General features: G+C 55.1%; 2 protein-coding genes across 2 annotated transcripts in view; both read left to right on the plus strand.

Annotated features, from left to right (window-relative positions):
* Positions 1-664: 664 nt before the first annotated feature.
* Positions 665-4,327, plus strand: LOC126635350 (Krueppel-like factor 2). The gene is made up of 3 exons (XM_050306479.1): positions 665-817; positions 1,093-2,068; positions 2,955-4,327. The coding sequence occupies exons 1-3, from the start codon at positions 725-727 to the stop codon at positions 3,128-3,130; spliced, it is 1,245 nt and encodes a 414-aa protein (XP_050162436.1). The 5' UTR covers positions 665-724; the 3' UTR covers positions 3,131-4,327.
* A 5,022-nt stretch (positions 4,328-9,349) lies between these two features.
* Positions 9,350-19,218, plus strand: part of DMAP1 (DNA methyltransferase 1 associated protein 1) — a 30,627-nt gene continuing 20,758 nt past the window's right edge. Inside the window, exons 1-5 of the mRNA XM_050306471.1 lie at positions 9,350-9,395; positions 9,774-9,929; positions 12,673-12,764; positions 13,380-13,575; positions 17,911-18,069. Coding sequence (XP_050162428.1) covers positions 9,828-9,929; positions 12,673-12,764; positions 13,380-13,575; positions 17,911-18,069 — 549 coding nt within the window. The 5' untranslated portion in view covers positions 9,350-9,395; positions 9,774-9,827. The remainder of the gene's footprint in view (positions 9,396-9,773; positions 9,930-12,672; positions 12,765-13,379; positions 13,576-17,910; positions 18,070-19,218) is intronic.

The following is a 19,218-nucleotide window of genomic DNA, read 5'->3' on the forward strand; positions in this document are numbered from 1 at the left end:
AGCTGCCCGGCCCAGCTCCCACGGTGGTACGATCGCCCCTTGTTGAGAAGGCACCTTCGCTCGCTGATGCCCTCGGAGCCCCCCACGGCCAGTGCCGTGCCCGGCTCACCGGCTGGCGTGCTCTCACCTGCCCCCCCGCACCAGGCCTCTCCGGGACGCTCCGCCCGTGTCCACACTCAGGGGGAACGCCTGCCCCACTTGGGGCAGGGTGCCGGGGTACCCCTGGCTCTGCCACCTACAGCCCCCCTCCTCCGTCACCCGTAGCGTGGGCAAGGCGCAAGGGCGCAGCGAGGACGGGCAGGATTCTGGACTTTGCGATCTACAACCGGCACCGCTGCCCCTTCTCCCGCTCGCAGGTGAGGGCAGAGCAGAGCAGGGCGTGGGGACCCCACCGCGCTGCCCCGTCCCGTCCCGTCCCGTCCCATCCTATCCCATCCCGTCCCGTCCCGTCCCGTGAGCGGCAACCGCCCCCCCCCCACCGCGGCGGGGCAGCCCCGCGAGAGGGGCGTGGCCCGGGCGGCGTTTGGGCCAATGGGGAGCGGCGGCGGTGCATATCAATGCGGGCCGGGCCAATGGGCGCGCAGCCATGCTGTTAACAGCTTAGGGGCGCGGGGCGGCGCAGAGCAGCGGTGCTGCCGCCGCGGGGAGCGGAGCGGAGCGGAGCGCTGCCGGCTCCGCGCACCGCGCTCCCCCTGCCCGCCCCGGCCCCCTGCCCCGGCCCGCCATGGCGGCAGCCGTGGATGAGAGCGCCCTGCCCTCTATCTCGACTTTCGCCAACCTGATGCCGCTGGAGGAGCGGCCCGCCGACATGCTCAATGTAAGCACCTGGGGAGGGGGGGGGGCACGGCGAGAGGGGTGCGGGGCAGAGCGTCCCGGGGTTGGGGCTCGGCCTGGCTTGGCGAGGGGTGTGCCCCCTCTCCCGCCGTCGGAGGGCGCCCCGGGGGCGGCGCGGCTCAGCCGGAGCGGTGCCGACCCGTCGGACGGGTTGGGGGGAGCCGCCGCCCCGAGCGGGAGGCGCGGGCTGCGGTGTTGGGGCGGCGGGTGCCGCCGCAACCGTCGTCCCGCCGGCCCTGACGCCCCATTTCCCCGCAGAGGATGCTACAGCAGGATGGCCCCGCTGCCGTCAAGCGGGAGGAGGACGATCTGGGCAAGTTCGTGGACTTGGACTTCATCCTGGCGCACACCAGCAGCGGCGGGCAGGGGCCGACCGGCCCCAACTACCCCCTGCCCGAGACCCCCGAGAGTTGCGGCACCACCTACGACAGCGACGGCTCGTACTCCACGCCGGGCAAGTTCCCGGCGCCTTACTCCGAGGGCCAGGGCCACAGCTACGTGGCCGAGCTGCTCACCCCGGACCTGCCCGGCCACTACGACCTGCAGCGCAGAGAATACACGGAGTTGCGGGTGCCCGGCGGTCCCCCACACCACCCTCACCCCCATCACCACCAGCCCCTCCACCCGGCCCTAGCCCGCCCACTGCCCCTGGATCCCCCGCAGCCCTTCGGGCCCCGCATCAAGAAGGAGCAGCCGGAGGAGCGCGCCTGTATGCTGGGGATGCCCTCCGCCGAGTACCTGGGGCCGGGCGGCGGCGAGCACAAGCCACGCGTGGCGCCGTGTCCCGGGCCGGGACCGGTGCCGGGGCCGCCGCTGCCCTACCCGGGCTTCGCCCACGGGCGCCTGGGGCCCCCCGAGGAGCCGCTGTCTGGCGCCGATCCCCACCTCCTGGCCGACCTGCCGCCCCACTACGCCGTGGCCCCGCACCGCTATGCGCCCCACTTCGCCCCCCAGCCGCCGCCGCAGTTTCATGGACACTTCAGTGTTTTCAGGGAGCCCCTGAAGGGGCCGGGGCCGGGCCCGGCGGGGCTGCCCGGGCTGCTGGTCACGCCGCCCAACTCCCCGGTCCTGGAGTACTTTCCGGCCGGGGCGCCCCCCGAGGACTGCAAGCCCAAGCGCGGCCGCCGCTCGTGGGCGCGCAAGCGAACGGCCACGCACAACTGTGAATACCCGGGCTGCGGCAAGACCTACACCAAGAGCTCCCATCTCAAGGCGCACATGCGGACCCACACGGGTAAGGGCGTACCGGGAAGGGGACACGCACAGAGGGTCGCGAGTGGGGTTACCGGGGCACACGGTGAGACCCGCAAGCACGTTTTAGCGTGATTCCGGGCGTGTCAAGGGGCGTCGGGGGAGGTGGCACCGGTGTGGGGGGTAATGTGTATGGAGAAGACACCCGCGGTCTGTCAGGGAGTACACGGTGGGTGCCCCGTGGTGGGGCTGTGTGGGGACACCCCACTCTGAGCTACTCCGCAGTTGGCTTAGGGCTGTGTGAAGGGATTCTGTGTACGGGACAGGGAGCAAGTGGGGATGGCCCCGAGAGTGCTCAGAGAAACCCCCCTTGGCGGGGCTGGGCAGGGACATACAGGGACCAAAGCACACAGCAAGACCACCCCTACTTGCTGGCTTTGGGATTTAGGGATGCCTGAGGAGGAGGCAGGGCTTGGGGACACGTGGAAAAGCCCCCCACCTGGGCTAGGGGCAAAGAGAGGAGGGAGACAGACTGGAGTGTATGGTGAAGCCCCTGGTAGAGCTGGGACAGGGCACAAGGTGCTGCCCTGTAGCAGGGACAAAAAGGGGAACACCCAAAGTTTGAAGTGGGGCAGGGGCACATGGAGGGGTGTGGCAATGGGGAAGGGGCGCCCAAAGGATGGACCCCATGTCAGCCATGTGGACAGCGAGGCGCGTGGGAAGGGGCAGGAAGATGGGGGACAGAAGAAAAGTGGGGCAGGCGGAGGTGCGCAGGAGGCGAGTATGCAGTAGGGCTCCCCTCTCCTAAAGATGGGGATTAGGGGGATCCCCCGTGAGAAGGGGGATGCTGGACAGGGTAGCACAGGGCTGAAGGCACAGGGAGGCATGGGGAACCTATAAGCCCACTGACACCCCCCTCTCCTCTGCAGGCGAGAAGCCCTACCACTGCACCTGGGAAGGCTGTGGCTGGAAATTTGCCCGCTCCGATGAGCTGACCCGCCACTACCGCAAGCACACGGGGCACCGGCCGTTCCAGTGCCACCTCTGCGAGCGGGCTTTCTCCCGCTCCGACCACCTCGCCCTCCACATGAAGCGACACATGTGAGCGGGGCCACGGCCGGACTCGGTGTCCCCAGAGCCAGCTCACGGTGTAAATAGCGTCGGGCCGGGGACGGCCCTGGGGAGCAGCCTGACCACCCAGCCCTCTCCGCTTGTAGTTGATAACTAGTTTTCTCCTCCTGCTCCTGCTGCGAGAGCTGGGCCCAGCCAAGTGGTGGGGAAGGGCTGCTTTGGGATGTATATGGGGATCAGAGCTACAAGAAACACCTACCCAAGCATCGCCACTCAGCTCCCCATGCCTAGAGGGTCCCCCCCCAGCAGGTACCTGGTGAGTGGAGGGGGGGGCTGGTGCATCAGGGATCTGTCCCCAGAGCTCCTGGCTTGTATCTGGCACCAGCTTAACCTTCTTCCCCCAAATTCTGGCGCTCCCCGGCTCCGGGGACTGCAGTGGCTGACTCTGGCCGTGTTTTGGCTGGAGACCCGTGCCCATTGGGTGCATGGGTGGGTTGTGGTGCTGGGAAATGGGTTGCTGGTCTTCTCGGTTGTGGCCATCAGAACAAACCTCCTGACCCAGAAGCCCGGAGTGGATGGGGTGAGGGTGGGACTATAAAGGTGGCTGTAAAGGTTTGCAGGGGTCGGCAGCACAGCATCACCTTGCACAGGGAGCGGGGGTGCTCCCGTCACCAGCTTGGGACCCCGCCAGGCAGTCCAGTCCTGGCCATTCCCACAGTTTTCCACTCAGGAGCCTAAAATGGTCTCTCCCGACTCTTGTTTGCTTTAATTTGTCTTGTTCTTCCCCTCAGGATGACACCAGGTACTGCTGCAGCTGCCTTCCCCATGCTGCTTTTTTAAATTTAGTGTGTAAAGGACAGTGAGTCCAGCTATGAATGCCCAGGTCTCTGCTATACTTGAAACTTTTGTAGAGGGGAGGGAAAAAAAAAAAGCTCAAAAGAAAATGAGTCTTTTTATGTGCAGCTTCTGCAAAGCAAGTTGTAAATTAAACAAAGCAGTAATATATAATGTTTCTGTTTTTTTAATATATTTTTTTTCTTCCAGCTGGGAACACAGATGAGTCTCAGCTTTGGGAAGTGCACTGTTCCTGTCTGTGTATATTGTTAATTAACATTTCTCTGCTTGGGCACGTTAGGTCTCTTGCACTCCGAAATGTTACTTTTCTTTATATGCAAACTGTTGAAATATTGTGATCTGCTGTATAATAAATAAACAAGATGTAAACATGAAAGAGCCAGGAGAGTTTACTTTAAAGGTTTCTTCTGAAGGAGAGGGTGAGGCTGGGCTTGTTTGTCAGTAAATATTTACATCGATGTTCATTTCTGCTTAAGTTAGCTGTGGAGGATCAATGGGGAACGCCCAAGCCTCGGCATCTGAGCAGCATCTCCTGTGCAACAACTCTTGAGTCACCCCACTTCCCTGTGCCTCAGTTTCCCTAATCTGCAGATGGGGCAATTGCGGCACCGGGATGGTGTGACTGGTCCTGCGGTGAGTCATCTCCAAGGGGAATGGCAGCCGAAACTGTACTGGGAGCCCTGCTGGTCCTGTCTTCTTCCTGGCCTGTCCTGTCCCGCTGTCCCCTGCAGTGGGAGCTCTGTAGTACTGGCCTTGTGGTCACAACTGGGAGGGAGATCGGTGTCAGCTGCCTGGTCCCGTGTGCTGTCTGTGCAGTCCTGGGGATGGCCCGGCAGCTTGGTGGGGTTCAGGTGCTGAGGTTTCCCTGCGTTAATAGGTGGTGACTCAGCACAAGCGTGCTGGCAGGTCCCGAGCTCAGCAAGCAGGTCTGGCTCCATCCCTCCCTCCCACAGCTGATTACCCGTGATGCACGCATCCCTCTGAAGGCTGGGACTTGTCCAGACCTGACACCGTGCTGGCAGTGCAGGGAGCACACTTACAGGCAGGCTGTGTGATGCCCTGGCCCAGGGTGGTGGTGGTGGCTCCTTCCTTCTGTGTTTGCTGCCACAACCCGCCAGCTGGCCAGGGCTGGGGGATGCCCTGGAGCTCCTTGCCCTGCAAGTGGAAATGGGATGTAGCTGTGCTACAGCCAACGTGTGCTGGGCTTATCCTACTCTCTCCTGCTGAGATGGGAATGGCAGAGCAGGGCTGATGTCCCCCTGAGGGGTGGCTGGTGTTCTGGTGTTGGGCTCTGTCCTGGGACTGGCACCTGGCCTTGTGGTCTGCCCTTGAGCAGGTACAAAAGCGTGGGTGACTCCAGGAAGGGTGGCATCAGCTCAGGATGTCAAGTTTTGCCTGCAGGCCTGAGATCGGGACCATGGGGCTGCGTGCACGGGTGTCACAGATCCATCAGGCTCAATCACTTGTCCTTTCCACTGCTGCCTCCACCCTCTGCTTGCCCCACTTTCTCAGAGGTGCCTGTGTGGGGGTGACAGTGCTGGGACACAGGTGGCCTGTGATGAGGTACTGGGTATGTCTTGTTCCTGGGACTCCCAGGACCCAATGACAAGTACAAAACCAGTGCTGTAGCTGGGACAAAACTTCTGCCTCTTGCCCAGAGACTCGTTCAAAACGTCACATGGAGGGAGAGGGAAAGGTGTGGGCTGTTTGAATTAGCGATGAGTCAGGCTGGCAAAGCCAGATGGGGAGAGTGCATGCCTGCGTGTTTGTGTGCGTATAAGTAATCTCTGGCTTTGTGTTTTTATTATGATTATTATTTTTATTTCCAGGGGAACGATGAATTTCTCCAACCATCCTGTCCCACTGGAAAGGCTGGCTCTGCTGTCCTGTCCTCCCTAAGCATCTTGGGAACTGGAGTGACGGTTCGCGGCTGTTTTGAGGCTCGGCTCTGAGATCAGAGCACAAACCAGTTCTTCCTCGCCTTTCATCATCGCTGTGCCAGGGCAGGAGTGAGGTCCGGCTCTGCTGCCGCTACCTTACATGGAGGCGAGAGCAAGGGGAAGGTACTTTGGCTTCTTCTCTGAGCAGAGCTGCTCCAGGTTCGCTCCCCTGGGCCTGGGGCAAGGCACGGCACACTCCATCAGGCACAGGATGGGGCACGGCAGTCAAACGGACTGGCATGGCTGGGAAACTCACCTGGGGGGAGGAGTGGCTGCAGTGGAAAAGGCAATTATGGTTAATTTGTTGTTAATAAAAAACACCCTCTTCCAATTGCCTGGGCCAAGATACACTCTGCATTGGAGGAGGGAGCCCGGTCCTGTCCCCAGCAAAACCTGCCCTGCAAAATGATGAGGGCAGCAGGAAATCACCTTTGGCAGCACCAAGGGAGGCACGGCTGGGGTGCAATCCCTGCACATGCACCCACAGTCAGCTGGAAAGCCCTGGGCCATATCTCTCTCCCTCCCTTTCCCACCTTGGTCACCTCCTGGCAAAAAGGACCCTGGAAACTGTGCAGAGGTCCCTGAGCCTTTTGAAACTCTTCAGGTATAGCCCCATGGTTTTTGAGGTGTAACCTGGCACGGAGAGGAGGCAAGTGGGGAAAGGAAGCAGCAAGGCACGGAGAAACACCTTTCAGCAGAAGGGTGAGTCATGGCCCCAGCATGGCCTGGCACCATGCAGTCACCTGCCAGCCAGGCCGGGGCCCTGGGGGTTTCAAAGCTGGAGGTGGGTGAAAGAGGAGCTCGAGTGGGTTTCGGTCCTCTGGAGATGACCCAGTTCATGGGGTTCCCCCGCGCTGCAGCCAACAGGTCCCACAGAGCTGGCCGAGTGTTGTAGGTCTGTAGGGAGAAGGAGCATTGCAGACATGAGAGGGCTCCTTATGCAGGGTTTGACCCTGGGGATGCTGCAGTCCACGGGGACAGCACAGAGCTGGAGTTGGGGCAAGAGTGCTATAGGATGGAGCCTGGGTGCTCCAGAATGGGCAGGATGGTTTGGGGATGCTTGGAGGAGATGACACAGACCATTCCCCACACAACATGAGGTTCCCCAGGGCCAAGGCGTCCCTGCTGAAGTATGCTCATGTCTCCCATCGGAGGGGCAGTGGGAAGGGTCCCACCCCTGCCGTGGGGGGAAGGCCCAGCCGCCTGCCCCTGCGTTCGTGCCACTTGGGGTGGGCCAGGCGCCACGATAACGGGGCTGTGGCTGTCACCGCACCCTTAGGAAACATTTGGCTTCAGGCACCTGAACCCACGGGGAAGCGATAACTCCCCGGCTCGCTCGCCCTGCCTGGACCCACACCTGGCGCTGTCGTGCCTTAGTCACACACCGAGAGTTTTTCCACTGCCGGGCCCCAGATAACCTCCTCCCGCCCCACTGGCCGCAGTGTTTGCACTTGTCCTCCTCCGCTGGTGCCGGGCTGGGAGACATGCACACCCTGAGCCCTGGTCTGGAGGCACGCACACCTCTGGCCTGGGGCCACCTCTGGTCATGTATGGCAGCCAGGGCACGGGGAAAGGGCAGGAGGTGCGTCCTTCCCCAGCACCCCGAGGTGGGTGAGGAGCTGGCCTGGAGGGGGGCCAGTGCTGCCTTCCTGCCAGGGCTGAAGGTGGGGGGACATCTCTCCCCCAGCTGCTGGGTGGCACTGAGATCGCCCAGGCTTGGTACCCTGGACATCCCTGGCACCCAGGACGGCTGGAGGTGGGTGATGGTGTTGCAGTGACAGGACAGTGATGCCAAAGCCCCAGGGTACAGAACCACTGGGCTCCTCAGCACTGCTGGTTTTCCCTGACCCGCTGCGTTCCCTGGGCTCCAGGAAGGTGTCAGAACTGGCCACATGTCCCAGTGCAGGACTCACAAGGATGGACCAGGTATGTGCAGGCTGACTGAGGTCTCCAGCCGTGTCCCTTTGCTCTTTGAAGGCAAAGCTCTGGGATGCAGTGGCCAGAGGCAACAACTCCAGGTCCCCCTGAAGCAGTGCTAATCACTCCACTGATGACCAGGTTAGCAGAAGTACCCCAGCTAATGTGTTTCACCTGTAGGTCCATACAGCTCCTGGTGGGACATGCAGTCCCGCAGTGCCACCCGAGCTGCCCACAATCTCCACCATTCATGATATCAAAAAGCTGCTACCCTGGGCAGATGAGCTAAGAAGTGCTGCAGGCTGTTTGTGGAAGAGGAGAGAGTTGATCACTGTGTGCTGGGGCAGAGGTTGAGCCCTGCTGGGATTGGGCTTGAGCAGGTCTGGCCTACAAGGAGGGGATACAATCAAAAAAGAGACGCTGAACGGCCATCTGTCCCTGTGTTTTATTGTTGGGACTGGTTTTGTTTTCTGTAAGCGCCGTTTAACAACATGAATAGACTGTGAACGACCCGCCAGCAAGTGGCAAAAACAGAGGTCCCCACTTCTGGTCTTACAAAACTCTCCTTGGAGCAGCAGTGCCAGGTTTGCCAGGCAGGCAGAGCCGGGGTTGAGTCTACAAATGCTGGGAAAGCACTGTCTCCCTCTGCAAGCCCACCTTGGGGGATTGTGTGCCCCACCTCCAGGTCAGCGGTGGCAAGAAGGAAACGTGCTAGAAATTGTTAGGAATGGCCACGCAAAGTGGTGGGGGAGGGCTTGGGTGGATGAAGCAGAGCTGAGAAGGAATAAGCAGTACAGGAGAAACCTCAGGAGCAGCTCTGTCCTTGTGGAAGGGCCAAACGCTAAAGGACATCTCTGGCAGTGTGGAAGGCGGCAGAAAAGGAGTTAAAAGATGGTACTCTGGGGGTGCCACCACTGTGGCACACTGGCACTGACTGATGCAGAGGCGATACACCAGCCCCTGCGGGAGGGGATTGTCAGCAGGATGGGAATGGTGGGAATTTCAGCACAGCCCGCCTGGCACCGGGGGACACCGCTCAAGAGTCACCCCATCACAGCGGGGTTCAGCTCATCCCAGGAGAAGAGATTTCCCCCAGAGACATCTCCTCTCTTGGGCTACCCGAGGTGGCTGCCAGATCCGCGTGTCTCTTGCCCTTGTGCTGAAACGACCCGCTCCGGGCCAACTCCTGCCAGGCCAGGCCAGCCCAAGGAGCGCTCAGGGGGCGCCCCCTCCCCGCGGGCCGCGCTCGGAGCCGCCGCTGCGGCGCGGCTGTGCTGCCACCTCCCGGCGCGGGGGGAGCGAGCCCCGCCCGCAGCGGGCTGTGCGCCCCGAGCGGAGCCCGAGCTGGCGGGCCCCTGGTGGGCTCCGGCGCGGCCGCGGGGGGAGGCGGCGCGGGCGGCCCTCGGTGCGGGGCGGGCCGCGACCCGGCGGGAGCGGGCCTCGAACCCGCCACCTTCCCTTCCCTTCGCTCGGTGCGCCCCTCAAAGCGTTCCGGGCGCTTCCGGGCGGCCGTTGGCGGGAGCGGAAGCGGCGCTGGCCGGGCCGCCGCGGCGGTCGCACGTCCCGGTGGCCGCGGAGCCGGCGCCGGTGGGTGCGCGGGGCCCGCTCGGGGCCCGCTCGGGGCGGCGCGGCCGAGCCCGCTCGGGGCGCCGCAGGTCCCCCGCCCTCCCGCGCGCTCCGCGGGACCCCGCCGCGGGGCTGCGGGGCCGCGCTCAGCCCCGGGAGCCGCCGGGCGCAAGGCCCCGTTGTTGGGCCTGGCGGGGGGATGGGAGGCGGCTGAGGGGGAAGGGGGGGTGTCTGCGTGGGGCCGCGCGTGGGGGTGTGTGTGTGTGCATATGTGGGCGTGTGTGTGAGCGGATAGACGTGCGGGTGCGGGTATGCACACGCGTGTCTGTGTGTGTGTGTGCCCGCGGCGCCCCCGCCGGAGTTAACCCCGGACCCCTCCCCGGTTTCCCGCCCTCCCAGAGCTGGAGGGGACGGACAGGACGGCGCAGAGAAGGCCAGAGGGCAGGCGGAGAGATGGCGACGGGGGCAGACGTACGGGACATCCTGGAGCTGGGAGGCGTGGAGTCGGAGAACACGGGCACCATCAACAAGAAGGACATCATCAACTCGGACAAGGTGAGCCGCAGTGCCCCGGGGGGCTGCTGCGTGTTTTCTGGGCGCTGGCCGACCTTGCGTGTGGTGTTTGGGGTGAATATCGGGGGAAAAAAAGACGGAATAAAGTGTGTTCCTACTGTAGTCCATTTATAGTTGTGCTTTCCAGGAGTGTCGGGGAATGCCTGGAGAGCCCCACTCCTGGGTTCCCGGTGTTCTTAGTTAACTGTGCTGTGGCACCTGCTGTGGGATTTAAGCTGGGGCTGTGTAAGGGGTGCCCTGGTAAGCTGGGTCTGGCCCCAGGACATCTCCAGCTGCCTCTAAAGTTCCCGTTTTGTGAAGTGTGTTTACCATCTAGCCCCCCCTAAGCAGATGGAAATAATACAACACAGTCCTTTTTAGAAGAAAGAAAACGTTGCCTGAGTTAATGGTAAATGTCTTCCAACCGAGGGAGCATTCCCTGGGTGAGGAAGGTGTGTGGCTGGGCTTTGGGACGACTGGGATGCGTTGCACGGGAATGTGGGCGAGTTGGTAAGCTCTGTTAAGGATGTGAGATGTCCTGTGATGAGTTCTGTGTGGCAGTGTTGGTAATGTGCTGTGTTATCTTGCTGCCTTCTGTGTTTTAAATCCAGGCAAGGCCTTGGGTGTCCCATGTTTTGCAAGGTGTTGGGGAGGTCCATTCCCGGGTGGTTATGAGCTGTGGAGGTGTTTGGAAAGTGAGCCCAGGGAGATGAAATCCCCAGGAGACCTCTGGTACAGAGATGGTCTGGTTTGAAGTAAAGTCCTGTGTGTTTGTTTGGGGAAAAAAAAAAATCAAAACAAAGCTAAAACATAGGCAACCACCCCATCCCTAAAGCACTTCCTGGCTGCCACTGTTTGCCTCCCCTGGAAAGTTTGTCCCTGAAGAGAAGCACTGTGGTTTCATGGCTGCCTTGTTAGGGGCAGGACACACGGGATCACTGGGATGATGGAAAACCCCTGAGTTTCAGCCATTTAAAGGCTGAAATGCAGAGTGCCCAGTTATCAGCTGTGGTGGTGAGCAGCTCCTTGGCTGGGTTCAGCCTGGGGTGTTGCCACTGAGTGCTCGGGGTTGTGGGTTCTTTGATTTAAATGTGTTTGTCTTTTAACCAGCAGAGAGCTGAAGGAGCACTGGTGCCTCTCCTTTTGGAGCAGAGTTCTGTCTCTCAAATTCACTGTAATGGAGAGAGAGAGGAAGGGGGAGGTGCAGTGAGAGATTTTGGGAGGGGTGCAGGAGGCCACTTGAGGCCGTGAGTGAAATGTTTTGAATTTCTGCAAAGTACAGAGACTAAGCCAAACCCAAGGTAGGAGCTGTTATCACATGGAGGGCACAAAGTTGCTGATAACAGCACAGCACTTGCTCAGGAAATAGATCTGCTCTCAATTAGAAAAGAAGCAGATTGATGTCTTGAAATGAGGAGTGATTTCAAAGTGTGAAGTACTTTCCAGTCCATTAGCGACTGAGAATGTTAAATAAAAATTACTAGGCATAAAAAGATTTAAATCAGCAGGACCAAGTAATTTGTTCTCAGCTCCTGAAGAGCTGGGTGAGCTGATCTCTGGCCTGCTGATATTAACTTTTAATAAATCTGGGAACTTTGGGGGGATTCCAGAGGCCTGTCTTCAGGTAGGGTGTGTGGTGACCCGTGGGTAACTGCCTGGGTTGGCCTTACATGGCTCCTGGGCAAAGTGATGGGCACACCAGGAGGGAGGTGTTTGATCAGGGATGAAAAGGTGCTGATATAACGCATGGCTGTCATGGAGTTTTATGGAAAGTAGTTGTAGTCTAAGCTGACAGGTTATTATTTTTTCAGTGGGATCTTGAACTTGCTCGATGAAAGGTGACCGTGTGGATTTACCACAATTTATGATGCAGTGTTAGTTTTATCAGAAAAATATTCTGATTTAGAAGTTGTTAGTGATATGGTAAGCAAGTGTGTAAGAGTAGTGACGTGACTACTATTTATAAAGATGGTACAGTTAGGCCAAACGCTCAGTAAATTTGTCCCACTTAAATGAAGTGTAACTTCTTAGTGTGGCTGTTACTGTATCTACCTGAATCCGAAGCTGATTATGTCATAAAGTTGTATGTGGGGTGTGAGTTGAACTGTATCTTAGAAACCATCAATTCTGACAAGGTAGGGGCCAGATTGGGTCGTGTACCCTGAATTCCTTGTACGAAGAAACTGTGTAAAAAAAAGAAAAAAATTGTTTGCTACATAAATGGGAGAGAAGAGTTGGGACCAGAGAGTTTTTGTAGGTGGTACAGGTAGTTTTGCCAAGGGGCTGCTGCAAGGGCTTGGTCACAACTGGTAAAAGCTGAAGTTGCTGCAGAACAAAGCGACAAAGAATAAAAGGGGCTGGGAAGACATTTCTTATTGTCTTCTCTAAAAGGTAGAGAATCACTTAATTAAATGCATTAATACCTCTGTGTGAGGACCTAGTGCTTACCTAGTAAGAAAAGACTTAGTGCACCAGGCCCTGAAAACTACAGCCAGATGTTCAGCTTGGAATTTAAGTGTGTTATCAGCAACAGCAAGTGTCTTGAGTACTGGTGAGTGCTATCACTGAAAGTGGGCACATTTTGTCTGTCAGTGTCTTCCACCAGGAACGGGCACTTTCCTGGAGACATTCAAGGTGTCCAAACCCAGATAAAATTAAAAACCATCACAGGACACCGGGTTATGTAGTTTAATGTTCCTTCAGGAATTGCTGCTTCTGAATCTAAAATGCCGTTCTTTTGTTTCAGAAAAAATCCAAGAAATCTTCAGAGACGTTGACATTTAAGAGGCCAGAAGGAATGCACCGAGAAGTTTATGCACTTCTCTATTCTGACAAGAAGTAAGAGCTTATGGTCATCTGTGCAAGTTGTGGGGTGACCTGGGCTTTTGGTGGCAGGGCAGTGTCCTCTGGAAACCAGGCACAGTCTCGCTTCCCAGACTGATTCCCCTTCTGTGCTTGGCCCATGTTTGTGCCCTTCCCTTAGACACTCATGGGCAGTGTCTGTCTTCTCTTTTCTAAGTTTTAGGGGTTTGCTTGATGTAGGAAATGAATTAGATACGAGCAAAATAGACTAGTGCAGACAAGCCAGCGTTCTTACCTCCTATATCTAATTCTCTCTTAATCTCAACTGGGAACATCATCCGCTTTTATTTGTGCAAAAAAGAGTTCTGCAGCCTGTATTTATTATTTGTTATGGATTGTGCTCTTGCCTCAGAGATCTCTTGCATAGTTTACTTTTCAGATGGTTCTGTTCAAAGCCATCTGTGCTGTGTATTCTGTCCCCTGATGAGGGAAGCATTGCAGTCTGGGAAGTGCAGAACTTGAAATAAAGCCTAAACTTGCGTTCTCCCACCTTAAACATTGTGGTGACAGATGATTCCACCCTGAAACCTCTTTGTGTTTGTCATGGGCCGCTCCTCACTCCTTGTCAACCAACCCTTCTCTCCACCACAGGGATGCACCCCCGCTGCTGCCAAGTGATACAACTCAGGGTTATCGAACAGTCAAAGCAAAACTGGGGTCCAAGAAAGTCCGGCCTTGGAAGTGGATGCCTTTCACCAACCCAGCGAGGAAAGACGGAGCAATGTTCTACCACTGGAGGAGAGCAGCAGAGGAAGGGAAGGACTACCCCTTCGCCAGGTTCAACAAAGTAAGTGGGAGAGAACTTCCAAACAAAAGTATATAAATAGCAGCTGGAAAATACCCTTCAGTCAGCTTCTTGACTGTCCAGAGAGGAAGTTGGTTCTTTCAACAAGTGAAGGCTGAGTTAGGTTTAGTAATTGCATTTTAAATTGCGGCACGGCCTGCAGCCATGTGACCACAGACTCCAAATCATTCAGGGGAAGTGGGCTCGGTGTGTGGTCAGGGCTTGCTGGAGCCCCCTGTGTTTCAGGTGTGCAGTCATTGGTTTGGTGAGGAGGCACTCTGCCATCTCTCTCAGTGCCTGACCAACATCCTCCCCCTGATTACAGGCTCAGGGTAGTCAAACATATTCTATTCTGAGTGAGACATTAAAGTCATAAGTCTTGTTATTTTTCCCAGTATGAAAAAAATTGCTTGAGCTTCATGGCCAAAAAGCTGGCTTGCAACCTCTTGGCCAGATTCCAGCACAGATGCTGAATTACGTTGCGTTCCCTCTGAAATTGCTCTTGTGGTATCAGTGTGGTGCAGTACCCTGTTCTTTGCGTCTTATATTAAATTGTCACAATGTGTTGTTGTAATCTCCTGCTGTCTTTTGTCCCAGATGTATCTGCTTTGAGTGGCTGGACCTTTCATGTGTATGCACAAAGAAAAGTACATCAAGATTTATACTTCAAAGCCAGGACCTCCAAAGTTAGGAAGGAGAGGAGTTAGAGTGCCTCCATAATGTAATTTAACTCCCTTCATGATGCAAATCTGAAAGAGTCAAAAAAAAAAAGGCATGTGCTAACGTGATTCCACAAAAGCTCTGCTTGTGTGTAACCGTATACAATATTTTAAGTTTGTAACCCACAGAGCATCAGCTCTAACAAAGCTTGGCTTCCTGCAGAGTTAAGTGGTTGGTTGACCTTACATGTTAGAAGGCTCAAGCTCTGACTGATGCTTTTCCTCTTGCTGGGACATTGGTAAGAACCTCCTGTGGTATCTCTTCTCTGATGTGTGGGGTGGAAGTCTGAAGTATGACTCACTTAGTCAAGGCACCTACCTAGCTGTCTGAGTGAAACTTTGTGAGGCTAATTGTCCCCAAGACTCTGCTGCTGCAACTGGTTTTGGCTCAGTTCAACCGAGTTTATCAGAGGGGGCCACACATGGGTGTTGTAATTATACGATTCTCACTTCCTTAACTTTATCAGGTGCTGTGAACTGACAGACTGAAGAGCCTTCAGCAAGGCTGTAACCTTTAGATTAGTGGTACAGACCTCTGCCATCTGCACAATTACAGAGTAGTAGGAACAAGTTGTTACCCTTGTGGTTCTGTAGTTAAGAAGGTCGAAGGCAAGATGAAGAGTTCTGCAGATATTTGCTGTGTTAAGGGAATTTTATTTAGTTTTCCAGACTCTTTAGTGCGTTCCTTCTCTCATACTTGATACCTTTGCCTGAATCTCTCGCTCCCCTTAGCATGAGCCTATTTTCCTGTGTAGTCTGTCCTGTTGGTTGCTCAAGCTCCGTATCCCAGCTTCTGGGTCACTGCTCAGTTGCTTTCCCTTTTCTCTGTGCTTCCAGTCTCCAGACCAAATCCCTCCTCTTCACTGTGAGATCCAAAATGTAAGCTTGGGTTTCACTGTGTACACTGAGCCTTGTTTCAGGGTGTGAAATAGAAGTATAAAAGCAGCTTTGCTGGTGTTAGAGCAAAGCCCTCTCTCAGCTGATACTCTTTTTTTCTGGCTACCATCAGTAAAGGCTTAGAGAAAGAGCATAAGAATGGGGCAAATATATTTTTTCCTAGCTTCTGCTGGTCTTTGGATTAAGGATTTCCTAACTTGGAATTTGTGTTTAATAATTCTTGCTAGGTATGCTCAGGGCAGAAAGCTGCTCTCTGAATATCCCGTGGTAATGAGTTCTTCAGGTTAATTTTGTGTGGTGTGCAATGGTGCTTTCTTCTGCTCATTTCAAACTGCTGCCTTGAGGTTTCATTTAGTGCCTCTGAGATCTCGTGTTACATAATGCAGTAAATGGTCCTTGCTGTGGTACTGTGTTTTCTGTAATTTGACATGCCCTCCTGTGCACTGTCTCACCCTTGTTGTTCTCAAATATCCTTTCTCTTGAAATGGGTGGACTAGCAGTGAGTGTTTCACTTATGAAAGCATGGTGAGTTTGTATGTGGGCTGTGCTTCTCTAATTCCCTCATCGTTCTTACTGTTCACTTTGTCTTTTCACCACTTCTAGGCATTGTGCTGATGTTTTTTTACAGAGCTGTCTCATGGCTCTAGGATCCTGAGCAGTTTCAGCTAATTTAATGCTCATCATTGTGTGAGTTTATAGTGTAAAATGTTGGACTGAGAGAGGTTTTCTGGGCCATTGAATCCTCCTCTTGGCTCTTTCGGGTCCTGCCACCATCCAGTCCCTTTCATAAAACTGATCAAGTTCCTTTTGAAAAGCACTTGGCTTTTCCTGCCCCTGCGCTTGTTTGGGAAGCTGTTCCAGACTGTCTCTGCTCCATTTCATTTCCAGGTTAAATTTTCCATGTTAAATTGGCATTTCCTTGCAAGTCAGTTTCTTTTGTTCTTATTTCAGTTGTTCTTTTCTCCCCATGGGTGTTCCTTTCGTTTCATCTAACATACTTGAAGTCTGCAGATTCCCTTCCAGACTTCCTTTGCTAGGCTGCTTTCTCTTCCAGTCTGCTGTGGGAAGACAAGCTCTCCACCCCATTACTCATCCTCATTGCTCTTCTCTCTACTTGTTTCCATGTCAGTTCATCTTTCCTGACCAGGGGTCAGTAGTGTTGTAGTGTTGTAGTTGGTACTCCTACCAGTATTCTTGTTGTGCAACTGCAACACTGCCGGTTTCTGCTGGAAATCCCTCTCTGGGAGTCACATTTACCTTTCCGTGGTCACATTGCATTCGAACATGTGGTCATCCCATGGTGGGCTCAAGCCTTCCATCTGTTCCCACCTTTTCACTTCCCAGTGGTTCTCACCTAAGCAGCCATGAGTGGGGGCTGAGGAAGTGTTTTGGAAGTGTCTTTGGTCTTGTTGCACTCTTGTCTGATGAGGCATCTGCCACCTTCCATCCGCTGCAGAGGGCCCTGTTGGCTCTTCTCATGTGTGTGTGCTACTCAAGAAATTACTTTGTTTTGTGGTGTGCATGGGACATCCTTACCCTGCCTAGTAGGGTGGCATTGCTGCTGGTGGAAGTGGTACTTGAAGGTTGAGGTGCAGTGCATCCCCAAGGGATATGCTGTAGGCTTCTTGTGTCTAAGTGAGGGAAGAACAGCAACAGACCTAAAAGAGACTGTTATTTGGAGGCTCAGAAATGCTCCTGGGAGCTGTTCATGAGGGTAACTTTCCTGGTGTAGGCCATGGGGCCGCAGAGGTGTTGAAGCACATGTGCTGCTCACATGCACACCATGTTTTCTTGTGGAGGCAGGATCTCCTCAGGCTGAGCAAAGTTTTACCACAGGAGTGGTGGGAGGGGCAAGGGGGGAAAGCACAGGCTTGTTTACACTTTTGCTTTACCACATGCTAGAGTTTCCCCTAATATTTTAAGTATTTTTACTGTTCCTTTAGTGCTCATGTGATACTTTTGTTCTGGACAGAGCTCTTGCACAGCAGTTCCAGGCTGAGGATGTTGGTGTGGGCTTGGCCTTTTAGGCACCTTGGGACACTGTGAGCATTGGGCTGTCGTTTGACTCTGCTGGAGAAAGGGTGGATGAGGAAGAGAGGGACAAAGTTGTTTGCCACATTTATGGCTCTCAGTTGCACAGTACTCAGCATTTCAGATCTTCATGGTGCTGTCTGCACGAAACATGAAAGGAGCAGGTTGAGTATCAAAGCAGAAGGTGTGTGAAAGGCTGGGGACTATTGCTCCTTGCCTTTCCTGTTCGTCCTGTACAAGTGAGTGTGTCCCAACCCAAGTAAAGACTCTAATGTCAGAGCAGTTTATGCCAAGGTATTGGTGTTGCTGTATGGCAGGAATGCAGGGAGGCTGGCTGAATCTTGGTTTCACTGTCATGTTAGCCTGGTAATTTTGAAACCGTCAGGATGTGGGTTGCTGACCTCTGCCTGTGTCAGCAACCTGAAATAGGTTTCAGCCTTCCCAGAGGTGGTTCCTGGTAGGCTCCCCAGAATGTCATGTTTGTGGCCCTGGGATCACACATTTGCTCCGTATCAAGTCCTCTGCCTGCTCGTCATGTTTCCTAGCAGGACTCATTGCTCAGGGCCGTGGCAGCCCCTTCCTGCCAGTGCCGTGCTGGTGTTCTTGGCTCAGGTACCCTGGTCCTTACCGGCTGGCAGCGAGCAGGGCAGCGCTGCAGGAGAGCTACCGTGGTTTTCTTTCCTCTACACAGACAGTGCAAGTACCTGTCTACTCGGAGCAGGAGTACCAGATGTATCTCCACGACGATGCGTGGACCAAAGCTGAGACAGACCACCTCTTTGACCTGGCTCGGCGCTTTGATCTGCGCTTCGTGGTCATTCACGACCGCTACGATCACCAGCAGTTCAAGGTGAGTCCTGGGGGGCCGAGGTGCTGCTAGAAACCTGCTGCCGTGGCACGTGCAGGGCTTTCTGCACTTAAAAGACCAAATTACCCTTTGTATCAACTTCATTAGGGGAAAATAATGAATTATTGGCAGCAAGGAATATTGAATTTCCAGCACAGGGCATTGCTGCTTGCTTTGTTTATAATTAAATCCGCTGTGACTTGTGCTCATTCCCTGTTGTGTTTTATTAGAAAGTTAGGAGGTTTGCACCTGCCAGGAGAACAGCTCATTGTTCCTTGAAGGTAAGGCAGCTGGGGAGTTTGTTTAGCAGAGTAGGTTAGGTGTTTTGGATTCCAGCCTAGGCCCTTGGAGAAGAGTCTGCTAACAAACCCCGGGGATTGGGACTTTTCCACGGTACTGCTCCTGATTTATGGTCTGACCTGGTGCAGGTTTCCACCATCTCTTCTGTGAAACAGGGACCATCAGTGGTCTGAAAATGCAGCCCTGGTGTCATGATCATAAATGTCCTGTAATTACTGGTTCTGTGATTCCTGGTGACATAGGGAAAGATGTGACTCCTACAGAACAGCTCCAAATGCTGGAGCTTTTTCTTGCCCTCTGAAATGCTCACATGAAGAGCCTGTAGCAAAGTGAGATAACAAGAGTCTGCCCAGCTAGGCAGCCCAGACACCCTTGGTGCTTTGGTAATGGAACTCAGCTCAGACTCTGTGTGATGATGGGCAGTGAGTTGTTGCAGCTGATGCTTTCTTGGTTGTGGCTCGAAGGACCATTGTCTGGAACAGCTCAGAGACCTCCTGTGCGTTTGTTGCAGTTTCCTGCTCAAAGGTTTTCTCCTCTCAACTCTCTTTGCATCCTTTTATCTGGGGGTGCTCCACTGCTGTGTTGCCTCTAAACTCTCAGTGGAATTGTTGGACCCTTTGATTGGTGTTTTTAAAGCAGTAGCTGTGAACCCATGACAGTTAATTCACACAACTCACTGAGGAACTCCTCCTTCCCTGTCATTCCTCCAGCACTGGTGGCAAAGCTTTCTGCTGGTCTTGCTCCCAGGCACTGTGTCTTGTACTGTATCTGACATCCTTCAGCCAGTGGTCCTCGAGTGGCTACTGCACAAGGTTTTTCACTTGGTGTTTCCATAATGTTGTCCTCCTGTGA

The sequence above is a fragment of the Myiozetetes cayanensis genome, unplaced genomic scaffold, assembly GCF_022539395.1.
Source record: "Myiozetetes cayanensis isolate MyiCay16 unplaced genomic scaffold, myiCay2020 scf12, whole genome shotgun sequence".
Taxonomy (NCBI): Eukaryota; Metazoa; Chordata; class Aves; order Passeriformes; family Tyrannidae; genus Myiozetetes; species Myiozetetes cayanensis.

Coding starts and splice junctions, on each gene's coding strand:
- LOC126635350 (XM_050306479.1), top strand. CDS start 725: ATGGCGGCAGCCGTGGATGAGAGCGCCCTGCCCTCTATCTCGACTTTC. Junction 818..1,092: donor GGCCCGCCGACATGCTCAAT/GTAAGCACCTGG, acceptor ATTTCCCCGCAG/AGGATGCTACAGCAGGATGG. Junction 2,069..2,954: donor GCACATGCGGACCCACACGG/GTAAGGGCGTAC, acceptor TCTCCTCTGCAG/GCGAGAAGCCCTACCACTGC.